We start from the raw sequence: 14,502 nt of genomic DNA, 5'->3' as shown, positions 1-14,502 counted from the left end.
TGTATTTTCTTCTATAGATAGAGACAGTGAAAGACCTAAAAGATGAACAAATACACAACCAAAGGAAATGCAAAAAAAGAAAAAAAAAAGAGGACCTTTTGGTCTGAAACCTGGGAGAACTAATATTGTTATATTAGGAAAGAAAATGACTGAAGGCTTCAGGTGCTCATGAAGTTTTTAGTTAAAATGGTCCCAGAACACCAGTAAATCTTCAGAGTGTCCAAAGACATTGCCATACACTACTGCATCAGCTCCTGCAATCATTTCATCGCTAAGACTAAAAACCATTTTTAAATAAATCTGAATTTAAAATCTATTTCCAGGGTGTTCAAAACCTACTGCAGGGACAGGTGTGGCAAAAGCAGCAGTAACTGCCACCCTGCTGCCAGGGAAGATGCTAAACCATCATCTAGCCAGGAATTGCTTCTCAACTGCGTTAGTTGCAATAAGGAATAATTAACTGACAGTTCTCCATTTACAATAAACAGAGACACACACTTCCAAGAAACAAGTTAAGAAACATGATTGGCAAAACTTTTTATTGATGCTTAAATACTCACCTTCACAAAAACTAGCTTCAATTTAAGACATACTTGGAATCTGGAATTTCAGGAGTCATTTAACTAATAGATATTATTGATTTGAGATTAAACCGGTTAAACACTCCAGATAAAAGAATAAGCAGTCAGATAAAAGAAAAGCAATTTAACCACAGACATACTCAGCTAATGCAGGCTTTCACAAATGTCTGCCCATCTCAAAGGGCAACACTTGGATTTTGCTGGGGGAGAAACCTTAAGCAGAAAACTCCTCTGGGCTCCTCAATAGAAAAGCACATCACTCCATCCTATACACCCACGTAACCACCATCAACGGAACAAACCAGGCCTACAAATTCTCTCCCCCAAGCTACTTCAGGTGAATCAGAGCTTTAAAGGCTATTTTATCTTCCAACAACTCCTGATGCCATTATGTGTGAGTGCTGGAGTACAGGGAGAGAGAGATCAGTCACGGCTGGACTTTCTAGTGCTGGAGAACTCCATGTACATCCCTGGGAGGAGGAGGTGGAACAGAGGGGCATCAGAGAACAAACTGTACAGGACTACTTGAGGAAACAGTCACATCTTTCTATTCTCAGAAAATCCTCTCACAGCAAGCAAAGTCAGCTTTACAGCTTCTGTTACTCACCGAGGCTGACAAGGGACTGCAGGACACTCCAGGATAAGGACAAATATTTCCAACCAGCTACAGCTAATATTGAGATAATGTCCTTTGGAAAGACTTCAAACTTGTAACACTACATAACTTAAAACACGGCCTGAGAACAAAGACTGCATTTTGAAACAGATTTGCTTTTACCTTTCTTAATTTCCTTGTCTTTCAGCCTACTGTTCTACAGGAATGTTTTTCTATAACTAATGAAAACAAAACAAAACTTTAAACGACTGCTCCATAAACAAATGTATAGAAAAGGATGTAGATATATAAATAGAAGTGTTTATGTGTATACACAAATCCTCAATATACACCAGTAAATTTCTGCAACACAGCTGCCAGCTAAACTTCTAACATGGTAGAAATTAAGATTTTTAACACTATTAACACTCCTGAGCAAAAACACCCATTGTAATTCCTTGCTGTTTCACAGCTCATTCACTGAAATGGAAAAAAGCTTTGAAAGACGCCTGCAGGAATAACTGTTATTCTTTTTTAAAATAAATAGTGGTTTCCATGGGAAGCCATGTCTGTTGGGCAGCAGATGGTAACAACACAATAGACAGTATATGGACTCCATCATCACCTCTCCAAAGATAATACCTATATGTGGACAAGCCAGGCAGAGAACATCTTGCACTTTCCCTCCCTAAGCCCAGTTCCACAGACAGAAGCAGCAACAAGTACAACAAGCACAGGCACATCCACATGCCAGCTCCAGTCCTGCCAGTGTGACTAAGAGCACCAGCACAAGCGTGACAACACAAGCCCTCTGCACCACTTCCATGTGCACCATTTCACCAGCCCAGCACAACCACACAGCCTGGGGCCTTCAGGAAATCTCTCCTCTCTTATTCAACCTTGTGGCATCCCTGCATGTGTTCATACACATCCGTATGTGCACACAGAAAGTCACACAATCTGGCTCAAAAAAGACCTCAGGAGGTCATACAGTCTGACCACCTGCTCAGAAGCCCCAAATAAAAAACCACTATAGCATTATTTTTGCCATCATACTTTTTTTCTTTTGTAAACATCATATTTGCCAGTTGTTGGGTCAAGCATTCTGCCAATCTGGCTTACATAACCTCTTTCCTTTGATTCCAATAAACACATGTTTCTGAAGCAATGTCCTGGCTGTGCTGTGCTACAAGACTAACTTGCTGACTCACCTGTTCACCTCTGACCCTGTCATGTGCCTGTACATCAAATTCTGAATTCTTCCTTTAAAACAAACTTGAAACATACTGAATATGTAACTTCCAAGATTATACAGAAGCCTAATGACATAGACAAAATTAGAAGAAGCAGTATGTCAGGCTGTGCCTGGATCTGTCAGTCTTTTACAGAAAAAGGTCTTCTGAAAACACTCTCATCCAAAGGTATTGACTACAATTGAATGAAAAAACAAAACTTCAAGAATCTCGGACAGAGACTGAACTAATGCTTTGATTCTAACAAAATCAAGCACCTAACATCCTCTAGGATTCCTAAAGCAACTATTGTAACAGTCTTGCCAGATTTCTTTTAAGTAGTCTGTCAGTGTGAGAACATATATCTTCTTGTCTTAACAGTATTTCTAAAACCTGACTGAGAAAAGCTGTTACACTAAGAGGTACTTAAAGCATCTCTCAGGCTTTATCTGGAACAGACATTCCCCTTAGAATTGTAACACTGCTACAGAGTAGCTCACCTACACTTACATCTACATTACCCAAATATGCATGAAATAAAGATATAATAATTAGTTCAAAGGATTTTATAAAGGTTGGTAAGAGATGTTTTTCAAGCACCCACTACTATGGCAGCCTAACAGGTCCTGGTATCTTTGGAAGCCATCAGAATTACCTGTGTTTAAAAGACTGTCATTTCAAGCAATTCCAGTCACAGGCATTTACCTATTCTCAGATAATAAAGTACCTCTTAATTTTTTATTCTGTTCAGACCTCCCAAAAATAAAATTAAGAGGGAATAAGATTGACAAACCTGATAGGTTTGTATATCTCTAACATATACTATCTGCATGTAGTTTCAGATATTTTATATATATATATATATACACACTAATTATACACCATGCATATTAAAACATGTAACAATATTTATTCACATAATTATATATATTTTCATATTTTACCTGCATACGGAAAATTACTCACAGAAACAGCACCACAGGCGTGTGTGTGTATACATAAAAATTTAAATAGTTTCCAGTTAATGAAGGCACAGGTGCAGATCCATTATTACTTACAAAGAATAAGAAAAAATGACCCTGCTGACATTCAAGACAAGGGTGGACAAGACTAAGATATTAGGATTTGATTATACTTACTGGAACTGTATGATACATATGCAGAGAATATTATTTTAACAACAAAGCAATTTGATTTTATCAAATTTTTACATTATCTACAAGTTTTTCTACTCAGTGATAATAAAATCTAGATCTGGGTTTTGCTGTCCTTAAATGGGACCTGACCTCCATTACAGTCTTTATGAAACATCTCTCTTATCTGACAAGGCCAAGACTTATTGCCATTTTTAGTGAGAACCTAGGGAACTTCACACGAAAGCAAAAACAGCAAGCAAAAACGTATGTGGCTTTGTTTTCATCACATTAAACATAAGGAGAGGTGCTTGAAAATTTCTGTGACTATCAAAACTCTAAAATCAGCATTCAAATCCATTTATAGTCAGATTTTTAAGAAAATAATTACCTTCATATTCAAACCATCTCTGACCTGTGGCAGATGCGAGCTGTCAATTGTACGTTAAGCTGAAAATGGAAACCACTGAACTCACTTCCTCTATTCTTAGCTTTTCTTTCACACAACATAAAGCAGCTTAGGAAAAAGCATAAATAAGCCCAAAAAAGGACTAAATACCAAATGTCCCAAAGATTAGCTCTTTGACACAAGGCAATTTAAAAAATTTACACCAATTATTTATGAAGAGTACTCTGCACTGAGGAAAGGAAAGAGAGAAAAATTTCCCATGACAGTGGGTTTCTCTATAACTGATATCCTACACATCTTACAGTTCAAATGGAGTCCCACTTGGCTTCTATTCTTTGTATCAACACCTTTTAACTACCTAGTAAATTTTTAAAACATCCTCAAACCACTGCATACAACTGCATAATCTCCAGTCTGTTTACACCTCCGAGGAGCACAGCCGATTTAAAAAATGAGAAAAATTAAAGTGGGGGACACACACCAATTACATGACTGAGTCTTTACTACAACTGGAGAAAGATGTGAGTAGCTCAGTGTTTTCTAGCTAGAAGCATGGACATCCTGAAATGGAGATAAAAATCAGTTATCAACAGGTTCTGGTGTCCCAGTGTTTCAACTAAGTCTGTTCTGCATTTATTAACAGTTCAACAAACTTATCTTTCACAAGTTTCATCTTGTCTGTTGAACCGTGCAGGACAAGTGACTGCTGAACAAGTAACTAACCCACCTCAATAAACTAACCTGAATCAGAAGTCAGGACATAAGAGACACTGCAATTTCTCATTGCTAAAGAGCACTTGTAACCTCTCCATTTTAGGAACTGCTTTGAAAAACGTGCTCTGCAGAGAGATTTCAAAGGCCACATCTAATAGGAATATGGAAAAATAACCATTTATGGGCTGCAGACTACTTTTAGCCGTGTGCCTTTCCTTTCAGCACCAGCCAGCTTATCAGTACACAAACAATTTTTTTTTTATTTTTGCCACACCCATTTAAAGGAATAACCACGTCAGAATTCTGCCAGCAATAACCTGTATCATTACAGCATTTCAATCATTTTATTAATATTTAAATACACCTAAGTCGCAAATGCTACATAAATTTGACACTTTATCACTCTAGAAGCCACTTCAGAGTTTCTTCGGTGTAAGCTAGGACTTGATACACAGCCTTCCTCCTGTAAATAAGATTAGAATTATACTACAAGCCAGCTAGAACACAAATTACAATGAAATTCACATTTTTAACTTGCCAATTCATTAACTAAAAAGTAGTAAAAATTCCAAGTATGACACACGTTAGTACTTTTGCTAAATCTCTCCACTGAATGAGTCTACTTATTTTCAGGCCAAACAAAATTAAAGTGAGGCACAAAACATGCAAGCTGAAAAAGGATGGCTCCAAACCACAGTGTGGGTGGGTTAAAGAGCAGGCCACAAGTTTTGTTACCACAGATAAGTCTCCAGGCACAGCAAATGCCTGCAATAAACCCGAAGTGGGACCCCATACTTAGAGGGTATCACCATTCCTTTAATTTGGGGAGGGACCAATTGAAGAAAAGAAGGCAAACACCAGTCTACTAGAATCCTATGTTTCTGTCCTCTCCCCAAGGCTAGAGGACCACAAACTTGAATGCTGTACTCTCTTCATGAACACTGGCCCTCGATCATATCGATGATACTGGACCTGAAGCTACAAAAAGCACACAAGGAAAACCAGAAATACAACTCCAAAATGAGCTACAAAGAAAGAAACCTCTGCTGCCAGAACCAACCTGCCCATTTCAGGAAACTCCTTTTTCAATTACTTTGCAGCTCATTCATAGCATTGCAAAGCATCTCATTACATAAAAGGCAAGGGGAAGGGGGAGGGGAGGAAAAGAAACACCCTGGAGAAAAAAAAAAAAAAAAAGAATCAGATTCTTCTTGCCAACTAGGCTAGAATAAAGCTGTACAGGAATGTAAAAATGTTCTTGCTATGACCAGCTGCCAGATGACACCTTCCTTGGTGAGAGATCAGCAGCAAGAACATTTTGCTCCCCTCATAATTCTCTATGTTTTTAATTGATCTACATTAGTAGAAATTCAATCTTTTTTACTCAATGTTTTACATTTAGGCATGTTACAACACTCATGGTCACTTCAAGCTGTACACTGTTTTTATTATTCTACATTCAGCTCCTAACACAGAAACCTCCAGTGAAACACAACTCGACATCTAGCAAAGCACAGACTCCCTCTGATTCTCCCCCAGCCAACATTATTCAGATATTCAGAACATACAACAGTACCCAGTTGAGAGAAAAGCCTGCAAAAGATTGGGGAGCAGGAGGAAACAGGAAAAAAAACCCCACTCTCCAGGACTGAACACATGGTTCATGTAAACAGTGAAGCTACTTTTGGCTCTCAGACTCTCCCTTCCAAGGCTCAAGTGAGAAACCTGCAGATTTCTGCACATTTTTCATTCCTTTTTTTTGCTTCACTGATGCACAGAGAATTCATGCAGAACCATGGCAGACCTTGTCACAAAGCTTTTTCAGATATGCTGCCTCAATCAAGACCATTCAAATCCAGATTTCAGCAACACAAACTTGGCTACACACTTCCAAAAATTGCAGTTCTGTGCAATTCTTTAAAGTTTTCCTTATGAAGAAGGAACTAAGTTGAAGCCATGCTCTTTCCTGAGCTATGGACCTAATTGATAAAGCCCATCTCTGCAAAAACACAGGCACAAAATATGAGGAATGAGACCAGCAAGCTACTGCTACCTTGTCAGTACCTGTATTAATAGTTTCTCTGATTCAGGTCTTTTTGCCAAATCTATCTGGCAGCAATCCTCTGGCAGAGGAGAGTTCAGTATCACCAGGTGGGTACCCTTCCCAGGAGATTTAAGCTTGTCCTTCAGAGCAAAGGAGTATGCTCAGTGATCCTCATCTAATCAGCAGAACAGACATGCTTCAGAAAAGCTGCAAGAAGTTTAAATTTAAAAAACAAATGACAGTTCTTTAAATAGAGTAAAATACTGGTGAGGCAGTATTAGGAAGGAATTTTATTTCCAATTATTTTAAGAAAGAAATAGCAGATTTGGAACAGTGACTCCTGATGCAATAGATACCTCACCAACTCTTTATTCCTTCAAAGACAACATACAAGCAGACACTACAGCACGACAAAAAATATTTGTCACAGAAGCATTTAAAAACTTTGTATTGTTCCTCTCCAACCTCATCTTCCCAAAACCCATCTGAACCCTTCTGTCAATCATTAAATTCAATCCCTAAGAATAAATGAAAGACAAAACAATAGTCTCTTATAATCATCCGAATTTCACGACTTCTGTATCTGAAGACAGTCACTAAAGAGAAAACAAGTGGTACTTTTCCTACTGGTTCTAAAACTCAGCCTTTCACTTTTAGAGATGACTGAAAACTGAGGCAACTACTCTAGTCTTTTCTTCACTAATACATTTCACATGTCTCAAATGCTGTTGCAGAGGCACACTTAGTCATATATATGCTTCCTGGTGTACCATTGAGTTTCTATACATAAAGAAACATTCTTCCCCTCAAAATAAGTATCTAAATAAAAAACTGCAATATATTACTGAGATACTGCTTGCCATACATTCTCCTTTTGGAGAAAAAGGAGAAAAGCAAGATAAAACTTTCATCAGGATTTTTAAAACTGAGACACTGGAGTTCAAGAACAGCCAGTGCAAATATATTCAATCTTTAAATCAGAATAAAATAACAATTATATCCTTTTAAAAGTCAGAACTCTGTTTTCAGATGTAATGCTTTTACCTTGGAGGAATATTACTTTCTGCCCAAAACTGACATGTTCCAGAACATGCCAGTGTATGATGGTATGGAACAGCACAGAGATTAAGGTGAGTTGTTTATGTCCTCTCTCTCTGGCTTCAGCTGATTTGCCTCTAAATTCCAAGTCAAAGCACTTAATGTGTTTATAAAACTGTAAAATATGCACAGAAAATACTACTACAGGACTGGACCTTTTTTTAATCCTGACAAAAAGCATCTGCTGAATTCCAGGTGATTATACCTGCACAGCTCCCATCCACTGAATACTCTCCAGAGCTCTGTCTACTCTCCTCCTTTGACACAAGTAAGACAGTACAAGGATGACTGAGCCCTGCTTTTCTTGTCACCAGAGTAACTTACCACAAGGTATTAGAGGGAAGACCCAAGTTCAGCTAATAAAGCCTGAGCTGATTTAGCAATCTGCTACTAGATACAGTAGAGCTTGTAGGTCCTGCACAACCAGCAAAGGAACAACAGCAGTGTTGAATTTCACAAATACTTTAAAGCAGATCTGCTTCAAGCAGAAAAGAGGCTTGCTCTCTGTAAGGCTTAAAATATTGTCTTCCTGCAGTCTACCTGCACCATGGCTCAGAGCACCAGTCAAGGAACTGAAACTGGAAAACACACCACAGTCCACATCAAATCCATCACAAGACATCAGTTTTCTAGGCACTGTGGAAGTGTCCTGGTGCCCTGCAAGTGCTGCACTTTCCAGTTTCCCTTAAGTAAGACATGCTTCTAAACAGCAGAAATTTCAAGCCTTTTCAAATTCTCTGAAGCATCAGTTCCTAGGAGAAGAATAAATTAATAGAACCTTGAAAGGATCTTTCTTCAAAAGTTTAAGTTCTTCTAACATGCACTTTCTAAATATTTAAGTATCTAACAGTAAAAGACTGGTTGCTCTTAACAGAAGCTATATTATTTTAACTTCAGTGCATAAGGTTTACTAAAAATCTGACACGCTTCCAGACAAGCTAGCTTTAGATACCACACATTTATAGATGTGCATTAAGTTAAGAGAAAATCTGGGTGTTTTTCTAGGGCTATGAAAAAGACCACTTACAAAATTTAACACTACCTCTCATCTTTCTCTACCCATCCAAGTAAGCATTAACTGATCTGCCCCTAGCAGCCTGCAGGGAGGGACTCTCCAGGCTCAGGCTGCTCAGGGAGCAGCACCCTACAGCCACTCTGCTAACTGGCAGCACAGAGAGCAAAGCTCACCTTGACACCCAAGTTTTCATTTAATCAAACAATCCTTCAACTGTGAATCAGAGTACACTGCCTGATAGGTCACATGCTCCTGGCAGCTCCACTTTTAGAGGAAGTTAGGTTCTTTATAGCAAGGTAGCCTGAATGCCAACAAAAACAGATGGAGAGCAGTTCTAAACAACCTTTCTCGCTGTGCTCAAAACTACTGTCATACAGGATCAGGAGGTATCAACAGAGCCTGAAGAAAGGAAACAGAAAGTGTTTAGATGAGTAGGACAGCAGAGATAACGGGACAAAAAGCCCCAAGTCAGGTTCCAAAGACACACATACTAACAAAAAATATAAATGAGAAAAATCAGTATTTCTATCAGTTAGCAAATTAATATTTCACAGACTTTAGGTTTTGCATGACAAGTTAGAATAGGAAAAGGGCAAGTTTATACTTTAAAACTCTACCAGCTAAAAAAAGGCATTTATTACTTGAGTGATGTTCCATCAAGTTTACAGACTAGTTTAGAAAATTTAAATGACATATTGAAAAGCAGCCTCCTTGACCACCTTAGAAAGGTTAGCTGTTACTCACTTGCAAGCAAACAGTTTCCAAACTCTTATTTGTAAGGAGTATGGAGCATTGTGTGAGATGCTGCCAAGAACATAAGTTCATCAGAAACACATCAATCTCAAATGACTGACATCCTTGAAATGTTCCCATCACTTGAAACAAACAACCCTCTGAACTATGTACTCTGTCTGCTGGGCAATACAAAAGCACTTAGGACTAATAGTAAGGGGTCTGACACCTTCTTCACTCCAGCTGTTTTCAGCACCTGGGTGGCAAAGACACAGCAGCATCTCTCTCACAAGCTGAATGCAGAAATGCTCTGTAGGAGTTCAAGTGGATTCCTTGAAGACAGTGCTGGTGAACAGGTTTCTCACTGAGAGATCTCAAAGCATTCCAGACTAAGAACTAGTTTGAATATTTTTATCCCAAGGAACAAAGTTACTGTGACATTACTGAATAAAACCTCAAACCTGACAATCAAGCTCACTGCAAACTGTGCTTCCCATAACCAGGACACCTTAACTGTGCTCACCATCCTTTCTTTCCATTTTCCATCTCATCCTGGATTCTGTACAAAATGCCATAATCTGGGGTATCATGTTCAGCTTCAGACCACTCATTTTATACATACACTGAGTCCTTTGATTTTACTGAATGGGCTTACAAGCTTGGCAGCTGGTAAGTTAACACTGTACAACTGCATCAAGTGGAGCCTTTCCAAAGGAGCAAGGAAAATGAATGTGTTTAGGAAGTTGTTTGCAGAGGCAAGAATTGTTAGGTATAAAATTTGGTTTTGTTAGGGACACAAGACAGGTTAAACAGAATGTAACCACTACATAAACAAATGGCTCTGTAACTACTCATAAGGGCAACAGATAATACTACCTCTGGGTCTGTCACTGCTGCCAGGGGACTAAAGTCAGACTCCAAGTCCACCAAAATAACTCTCTGTGATTTTCTGTAATTTTCCATGTTGGAAGTTTTTTTAAAGGGGACCTGACTCTTCATAAGATCTTTAAAGAGTCAAAAAAGCTTCTGATATATTTTGGTGATAAACTGTCTTAAGCCTTGTTTTTGGAGTACGTGAATTACGTAAGATGTTTATTTCTGGATTTTTCTTGATACTTTTTGTATAATGTAAGGGAAAGCATAAGATGACAATAATGCTGAAAACTACAAGCTTGTGACATTCTCTGACAAATTCCGTTTCCAACTGTTATAATTCAATAAAACCTTCCCTCAACAGATTACAAAACAAGAGGTTTGACATTACACTTTCCCACAGTGATAGTTTTAACATAACTATTATATCTTGCATCACAGAAGAACCTGTTTATTCCTTCTTCAATCAATCACTACACGTTTACTTTAACATTGAGCAGAAGCAGGCACACTTCTACCATCATCACTTAGATGATCCTGACTGAATAGTCCAGATAGGTTAAAAAAACCTAAAGGAAACAACTTTTCTCCCTCAGACTGCCATGCAGTTGTTGTGTTGGTTTTAGTTTTTGTTTTTTTTTTTTAAATTAAAATGCTCTGTATTATGTTCCTTCTAGAAGAAGGTTGAACAGATTAACATCACACCAAATTCTATTTCTTTATATTCTGAGGGTTTCAGGACTTGTGTAATCATCTTCTTAAAAAAAAAAAAAAAAGTCACCAAGGAAAAAACTGTGTTTTAATTCTATGCATCTAGATTTATCTAATAGTTTTAAAAAAAGTTTTTAACATACTGATATATCTTAAGGGCTGTGAATTACACTAATAACAATACAATTGTGGGAATAAGGATGCTATTAGGATAAAGTTTATTGGTATAAAAATAGAAAAACAGAACCTTAAATAATTTCAAGGTTTCTTTGTGATGCCAGTTACGGAAAACAGGACAGCAATACATTAAGGAGATATAAAAATAAGAAATTAACAAAGAGAATGTTGAAATAGAAACACACTAGAAAGCCTAGAGGCTGTAAATAAAGTAGCTCACATTAAAGCCTTTAAATCTTTTATCACAAATTTTCTTTAGGATGTTTTAATGCAAGTCACTCTGACCCATGGAGTAAGCAGGCTGAGAAGATGTGGCTTATGTCCTCTTACAGACACAGAAAGTCAGTGAAAGACCACAACTTAACAGATTTCAAAAAGCCTAGAAACTATTAGAAATGAAAAAGGTAAACTAAGGCATAGAACTGTAACTGGCATAAATTAATATATAAATACTGTTTACACATCAATTCTACACTTTATAGAAGTCATAAAGTTACCTTACCAAGAGATATAGTAACTTTCCGTTCTGAAGCCTCCTGAACTCTCTACTGTTTCTCTCACATATACAGAGATGTATCATAAATGTTTCTGTATTATTTGAAGTTAAAAAACCTTCGATGTTATGACTATCCCAGAAGTTAAGAAAATGCTGAAGTTAAGAGAATGCTCAAATGATTGGGCTGCCAGTGTCTGACAAACAAAAATCAACACTGAAATGAGCTGGGTTCTCAACTCCTTTAGATTGATAAAGAACTTTGGTCAAATTTGTATTAGATTGTCCAGTGGAGTAAGAATGCAGAGTCAGAGGTAGTCCCCCTTTCCTGTGTAAGTCAGTAACATACCAACTTGTTTGTTTTCTAAGCAGGTAACACAAACATACAAAAACAACACTAGGCCTCATTCCCAGGCTAGGAGAAGTGCAGGTTTCTGCCAGGCTATGCTCCCAGAGCTCTGTTCCCACCAGACCTGGCAGATACCACCTTTCCATGAATGCCAGGGTCCTCCGGGAAGCTGCACTACAGGCCCAGCGCCAAGGTGGTGGGGAAGTCCTGCAGCAGGTCCGCCTGCCAGCGCGCCTGGTATGTCATTTACAGCGCACCCACACACCCTGCCATTAACTTCACTTCGCCTTCAATCAGTTTTAGAGGCTCTTACGTGCTCCTGGATGCGGCGCGGCCACCCCTGAACAAAGGGGGCAGGGAGGGAGGGGAATCCCTTCTCCCCCGCCGGGCGGCAGGTACGCGGCCCCCGAAGCCTCCCGTTAGCTCGGAGCACCCCGGCTTCCCCCGCTGCCTCCCTCGCTCCCCCGGCCCGAACGCGGCCTCCCCGCGGCCCCGCTCCCTTGCCCACCCGCGGCCCCCCGCGCCCCGGCGGCGGCTCCGCCCGGTGCGGGCCGCAAGCGCCGCTTCCGGAGCCGGGGCCGGGCCCGCCGCCTCCATTTTGGGCCCGGTGCGGAGCTCACCTGCATGCCGGGCACTTGCACCGCCACGGGCGAGTGGGCCATGGCGGGCTGCGGCGGCCGGGCGGGCGCCGCCCGCTGCTCCCCGATCTCGGCCTCTTTCTCCTGGGCGGCGGCGGCGGCGGGGCCTGGAAGGACAAAGCGGCGGGGAGGCGGCGGCTTCAGCGCGGGCCGCGCTCCCTCCTTCCCTCCCCGCCCTGCCCGCCGGCCCCCGCCCGCCGCCGGCTCCTCACCTCGCGGCCGCGGGGCTGCGCTGCGCGAAGGGCGGGCGGGGGTCGCTAGCGCCGCTGTCCCCTGCCCGCCGGGCTCCCCGCAGCGGCCCTGCCCATGCCCCGCTCCCCGGTCCCGGCGCGGGGGCGGCTGCTCGGGGCCCCCCGGGGTGGCGGCTCTCGGCGCGGCCGGGGCTGGCTCAGAGCGCCATGTCGGGCTCCGGCTGCAGGCGGCGGCTGCTGTGCGGCGGCTGCTTCCGTCTCGGCTCCGGCCTCGCGGGGCGGAGCCGCCGCACGGCCCCGGCGTCACGGCGCCCGGCCCCGCGGGCGGGCCGGCAGCGGGGCACGGCCGGGGCGGGGCCGCGGAGACCCTCAGCGTCAGCGCAGCCCGGGCCGGCGAGCGCGGCCGCCCGCGCGTCTCGGAGCCACCGACAGACAGGTTGGAAAAGACCTCTGAGGTCATCGAGTCCAACGTATGGCCCAACACCACCATGGCAGCGGACAAGGGCGCTGAGTGCCACGTTCAGAGTTTCCTTAAAAACCTCCAGGAACGGTAACTCCACAGCCTCCCCGGGCTGCCTGTTCCGGTGTCTAATCACCCTTTCTGTGAAGAAATTCTTCCTGATGTCCAGCCTAAACCTCCCCAGGCACAGCTAAGACCTTATCCCCTGTCGTGTGGCTGGTTCCCCGGGAGAGGAGCCCGACCCGCACCGGGCTAGAGCCTCCTGTGGGAGTTGTACAGAGCTATGGGGGCCCCTGAGCGTCCTTTCTGCAGCCGAACACGCCCAGCTCCCGCCAGAGCTCCTCAGCAGATCTGTGTCACCCAGTTCTGCTGCTCTTCTCTGGACCCGGTCCAGCACCTCAATGTCCTCCTGACTGAGGGGCCCAGAACTGGACACAGCGTTCGAGGTGTGGCCTCAGCACTGGCAATGCCAGCCCCTCGAGTGCTGCCATGGGGTCCCTCCTGCACAGTCACAGCGCTGCTCCCTGGCCCCACTGCCCCCAACAGCCCCTCACCCTTGTACCCCTGTACCCCTGTACAGCCCATCACCCCTGTACTCCGGTACCCCTGTACAGCCCATCACCCCTGTACTCCTGTAACCCCGTACAGTCCATTACCCCTGTACTCCTGTACCCCCATACAGCCCATCACCCCTGTACCCCTGTACAGCCCATTACCCCTGTACCTCTGTACAGCCCATCACCTCTGTACCCCTGTACAGCCCATCACCCCTGTACCCCTGGCTCCCACACCCCAGAGAAACAGGGCAGTAAGAGGGTACAAATAACTGAGGAAATATTTGATGGGATTTACTTGCTCTTGTGATAAAAGTGGTGATGTCTTCTTGTCTCAGGGGTGCTCCTGGCAGCTGGCTGTGGTGGAGGTGGTGAGGGCAGGTCCAGTTCGTCTTTGGAGGTTCAGCTCAGTTCAGGGTGGTTGGCTCTTTCTTGGCTCACCAGGAGGGTTCTCCCCTCCTTGGCCAGCTCTCCCCACCCTGCACTGGCTGCTGCAGGGCTGT

General features: G+C 42.6%; 1 protein-coding gene across 1 annotated transcript in view; it reads right to left on the bottom strand.

Annotated features, from left to right (window-relative positions):
* The window catches only part of STK26 (serine/threonine kinase 26), a 30,812-nt gene extending 17,337 nt beyond the window's left edge, over positions 1-13,475 (bottom strand). Inside the window, exons 1-2 of the mRNA XM_056491815.1 lie at positions 13,007-13,475; positions 12,777-12,901 (exon numbers count right to left, since the gene is read on the bottom strand). Coding sequence (XP_056347790.1) covers positions 12,777-12,901; positions 13,007-13,475 — 594 coding nt within the window. The remainder of the gene's footprint in view (positions 1-12,776; positions 12,902-13,006) is intronic.
* Between the last annotated feature and the right edge of the window lie 1,027 nt (positions 13,476-14,502).

The sequence above is a fragment of the Oenanthe melanoleuca genome, chromosome 4A (genome assembly GCF_029582105.1).
Source record: "Oenanthe melanoleuca isolate GR-GAL-2019-014 chromosome 4A, OMel1.0, whole genome shotgun sequence".
Lineage (NCBI taxonomy): Eukaryota > Metazoa > Chordata > Aves > Passeriformes > Muscicapidae > Oenanthe > Oenanthe melanoleuca.
The sequence above is the reverse complement of the archived record's forward strand: the minus strand, read 5'-3'. Positions and strand labels throughout refer to the sequence as shown.